At 24.2% G+C, this 5,260-nt stretch overlaps 1 protein-coding gene across 1 annotated transcript; it reads right to left on the reverse strand.

Moving 5' to 3' along the window:
* Nucleotides 1-632: 632 nt before the first annotated feature.
* Nucleotides 633-2,103, reverse strand: LOC134325936 (zinc finger protein ZFP2-like; the record flags this gene model as incomplete). The annotated part of the gene is made up of 1 exon (XM_063008141.1): nt 633-2,103. A coding segment is annotated over one exon (1,038 nt), but the record flags the coding sequence as incomplete, so codon positions are not given.
* Between the last annotated feature and the right edge of the window lie 3,157 nt (nt 2,104-5,260).

Below are 5,260 nucleotides of genomic sequence, written 5' to 3' on the forward strand. Positions count from 1 at the left end.
GAAATGCCACATGCATCTGAAATGACTTTTATTCTGTTTACCTAATCATTTTAACTCCTTTTTACTGATATGACACGTGTGTGCACAGTTTTTACCTGTAGTGTGTTAACGGTGACAATAGTGTTTTTGTTGTGTTTAACTTTTGTGGCATGTGTGTGCCATTTTGCATCAAAGTGCACTACCATGAGAAATGTGTGTTAGTCAGTGAGAATGTGTTTAGAGTTTTGCAAAAAGGTTGAATCAGACGTGAAACTGTATCAAACTAGGAGAAAATGGTTTAAGGTTTTGTGAAATGAGTGAGTCATTCAATAGACAAGTTTTGGCAGTTGACAGTTGTGTTCCAAGAATGGGGTTTAGTGTTTTAACGATTGAGAAAAACTGTAAAACTCTGTCCAGACTGAGATCACTGATACGGTTTCTCTCCAGTATGAATGCGCTGATGTATTTTACGGTCATTTTGTATATTAAAGCTTTTCTCACACAGAGCACTGATACGGTTTCTCTCCAGTGTGAATGCGCTGGTGTATTAACTCTATTCTGCCACCTTTATACGCCCTGCATAGATAACTCCTCCACCAATCACCACGCTGTAGAAGATGTTTAGTTCAACTCTGTTTAATGGCAAACGGGAAGTAGGGTTAAACTACAAGAAGTAAAAACAACACGTTTATAAACTTCAGCACATCAAGACATGAATATTAAATGATATTTAAGTTTAAAGTCCATATGCATATTATTCCAAGTTATGCATTTCAATACTAATAAGCCAACATGTGCAAATTCATTTAACTTAATGCATCATGAGCTAACCTGATTCAAGCATGTAATACAAAATCAACTAATACTCTTAATAATCATCAATTAAAACGTCTATTAACAAATAAACATACCCACAATGCATCCAAAGGCATGAAATGAACTTCATGAGGCTCCACTACCTTCTCGTGCACGAATCGCTTCACTTAGCGAACCGCTACTATGAATCATCATCAGTTACCAAACGACTCTCAAACAAACAGTAAACATTTACCACATGAACTGTATTAACAGCACAAACTCTGTTGATTAAAATCTAGTCCAGACTCTGTTAGTATCTGATTCTGGATGCAGATAATGTTTCTCTCCAGAGTGAATGCGCTGGTGTATTTTGATATCACTCTGTCTATTAAAACTCTTTCCACACTGTGAGCACTGATACGGTTTTTCTCCAGTGTGAATGCGCTGGTGTGTTTTGAGATTACTGTGTTGATTAAAACTCTTCCCACATTGTGAGCACTGATACGGTTTCTCTCCAGTGTGAATGTGCTGGTGGATTTTGAGATTACTCTGTGTATAAAAACTCTTTCCACACTGTAAGCACTGATATGGTTTCTCTCCAGTGTGAATGCGCTGGTGTTTTTTGAGATTACTCTGTGTATAAAAACTCTTTCCACACTGTAAGCACTGATATGGTTTCTCTCCAGTGTGAATGTGCTGGTGTGTTTTGAGTTTACTCTGTGTAATAAAACTCTTTCCACACTGTGAGCACTGATACGGTTTCTCTCCAGTGTGAATGTGCTGGTGTATTTTGAGATTACTCTGTTGATTAAAACTTTTTCCACACTGTGAGCACTGATATGGTTTCTTTCCAGTGTGAATGCGCTGGTGTATTTTGAGATGACCCTGTCCATTAAAACTCTTTCCACACTGTGAGCACTGATACGGTTTCTCTCCAGTGTGAATGCGCTGGTGGATTTTGAGATTACTTTGTTGATTAAAACTTTTTTCACACTGTGAGCACTGATACGGTTTCTCTCCTGTGTGAATGCGCTGGTGTATTTTAAGCTCACTCTTTGTATTAAAACTCTTTCCACACTGTGAGCACTGATACTGTTTCTCTCCAGTGTGAATGCGCTGGTGTATTTTGAGATTACCCTGTGTATTAAAACTCTTCCCACACTGTGAGCACTGATACGGTTTCTCTCCTGTGTGAATGCGCTGGTGGGTTTTGAGAGCACCCTGGGTACTGAAGCTCTTCCCACACTGTGAGCACTGATACGGTTTCTCTCCAGTGTGAATGCGCTGGTGTATTTTGAGAGCACCCCGGGTACTGAAGCTCTTCCCACACTGTGAGCAGACGTTTCCTTCTTCCTGTGTGGGACTGAGAGACGTGTTAATGCTGACAGTACCAGATGACGTTTGCTGATTACTGGAGCTTCTGGTGGGCGTCAAATCCTCATGTTCAGTCTTAATCTTCACCAGAGTCTCATATTTATCATGGTTGCAGCTCTTGATGTGATTGTGGAGCTGATTTTGGGTTGTAGAGGAACGTGGACACGAGGAGCAGCAGAAATCCTTGTTCAGTTCTGAAGCAGAAAATAATCAAATACATTTATAACATTATAAATAATAAATACATTTATAACATTATAAATAATCAAATACATTTATAACATTATAAATAATCAAATACATTTATAACATTATAAATAATCAAATACATTTATACCATCATAAATAATCAAACAAATTTATAACATTATAAATAATCAAATACATTTATAACATTATAAATAATAAATACATTTATAACATTATAAATAATCAAATACATTTATAACATTATAAATAATCAAATACATTTATAACATTATAAATAATCAAACACATTTATAACATTATAAATAATCAAATACATTTATAACATTATAAATAATAAATACATTTATAACATTATAAATAATCAAATACATTTATAACATTATAAATAATCAAATACATTTATAACATTATAAATAATCAAATTCATTTACAACAATATAAATAATCATATACATTTATAACATTATAAATAATCAAAAACATTTATAACATTATAAATAATCAAACACATTTATAACATTATAAATAATCAAATACATTTATAACATTATAAATAATCAAATTCATTTACAACAATATAAATAATCATATACATTTATAACATTATAAATAATCAAAAACATTTATAACATTATAAATAATCAAACACATTTATAACATTATAAATAATCAAATACATTTATAACATTATAAATAATCAAATACATTTATAACAATATAAATAATCAAATACATTTATAACAATATAAATAATCAGATACATTTATAACATTATAAATAATCAAATTCATTTACAACAATATAAATAATCATATACATTTATAACATTATAAATAATCAAAAACATTTATAACATTATAAATAATCAAACACATTTATAACATTATAAATAATCAAATACATTTATAACATTATAAATAATCAAATACATTTATAACAATATAAATAATCAAATACATTTATAACATTATAAATAATCAAATTCATTTACAACAATATAAATAATCATATACATTTATAACATTATAAATAATCAAAAACATTTATAACATTATAAATAATCAAACACATTTATAACATTATAAATAATCAAATACATTTATAACATTATAAATAATCAAATACATTTATAACAATGTAAATAATCAGATACATTTATAACATTATAAATAATCAAATACATTTATAACATTATAAATAATCAAATACATTTATAACATTATAAATAATCAAATACATTTATAACATTATAAATAATCAAATACATTTATAACAATATAAATAATCAAATACATTTATAACAATATAAATAATCAGATACATTTATAACATTATAAATAATCAGATACATTTATAACATTATAAATAATCAAATACATTTATAACATTATAAATAATCAAATACATTTATAACATTATAAATAATCAAATACATTTATAACATTATAAATAATCAAATACATTTATAACAATATAAATAATCAGATACATTTATAACATTATAAATAATAAATACATTTATAACATTATAAATAATCAAACACATTTATAACAATATAAATAATCAGATACATTTATAACATTATAAATAATCAAATACATTTATAACATTATAAATAATCAAATACATTTATAACATTATAAATAATCAAATATATTTATAACATTATAAATAATCAAATACATTTATAACATTATAAATAATCAAATACATTTATAACATTATAAATAATCAAATATATTTATAACATTATAAATAATCAAATACATTTATAACATTATAAATAATCAAATACATTTATAACATAAATAATCAGATACATTTATAACATTATAAATAATCAAATACATTTATAACATTATAAATAATCAAATACATTTATAACATTATAAATAATCAAATTCATTTACAACATAAATAATCAAATACATTAATAACATTATAAATAATCATATACATTTATAACATAAATAATCATATACATTTATAACATTATAAATAATCAAAATAATTTATAACATTATAAATAATCAAATACATTTATAACATTATAAATAATCAAATACATTTATAACATTATAAATAATCAAATACATTTATAACATTATAAATAATCAAATACATTTATAACATTATAAATAATCAATTACATTTATAACATTATAAATAATCAATACATTTATAACATTATAAATAATCAAATACATTTATAACATTATAAATAATCAAAGACATTTATAACATTATAAATAATCAATACATTTATAACATTATAAATAATCAAATACATTTATAACATTATAAATAATCAAATACATTTATAACATTATAAATAATCAAATACATTTATAACATTATAAATAATCAAATACATTTATAACATTATAAATAATCAAATACATTTTTAACATTATAAATAATCAAATACATTTTTAACATTATAAATAATCAAATACATTTATAACATTATAAATAATCAAATACATTTGTAACATTATAAATAATCAAATACATTTATAACATTATAAATAATCAAATACATTTATAACATTATAAATAATCAAATACATTTATAACATTATAAATAATCAAATACATTTATAACATTATAAAAAATCAAATACATTTATAATGTTATAAATAATCAAATACATTTATAACATTATAAATAATCAAATACATTTATAACATTATAAATAATCATATACATTTATAACATTATAAATAATCAAATACATTTATAATATAAATAATCAAATACATTTATAACATTATAAATAATCAAATACATTTATAACATTATAAATAATCAAATACATTTGTAACATTATAAATAATCAAATACATTTATAACATTATAAATAATCAAATACATTTATAACATTATAAATAATCAAA

This window comes from Trichomycterus rosablanca, chromosome 14 (assembly GCF_030014385.1).
Source record: "Trichomycterus rosablanca isolate fTriRos1 chromosome 14, fTriRos1.hap1, whole genome shotgun sequence".
Classification (NCBI taxonomy): domain Eukaryota; kingdom Metazoa; phylum Chordata; class Actinopteri; order Siluriformes; family Trichomycteridae; genus Trichomycterus; species Trichomycterus rosablanca.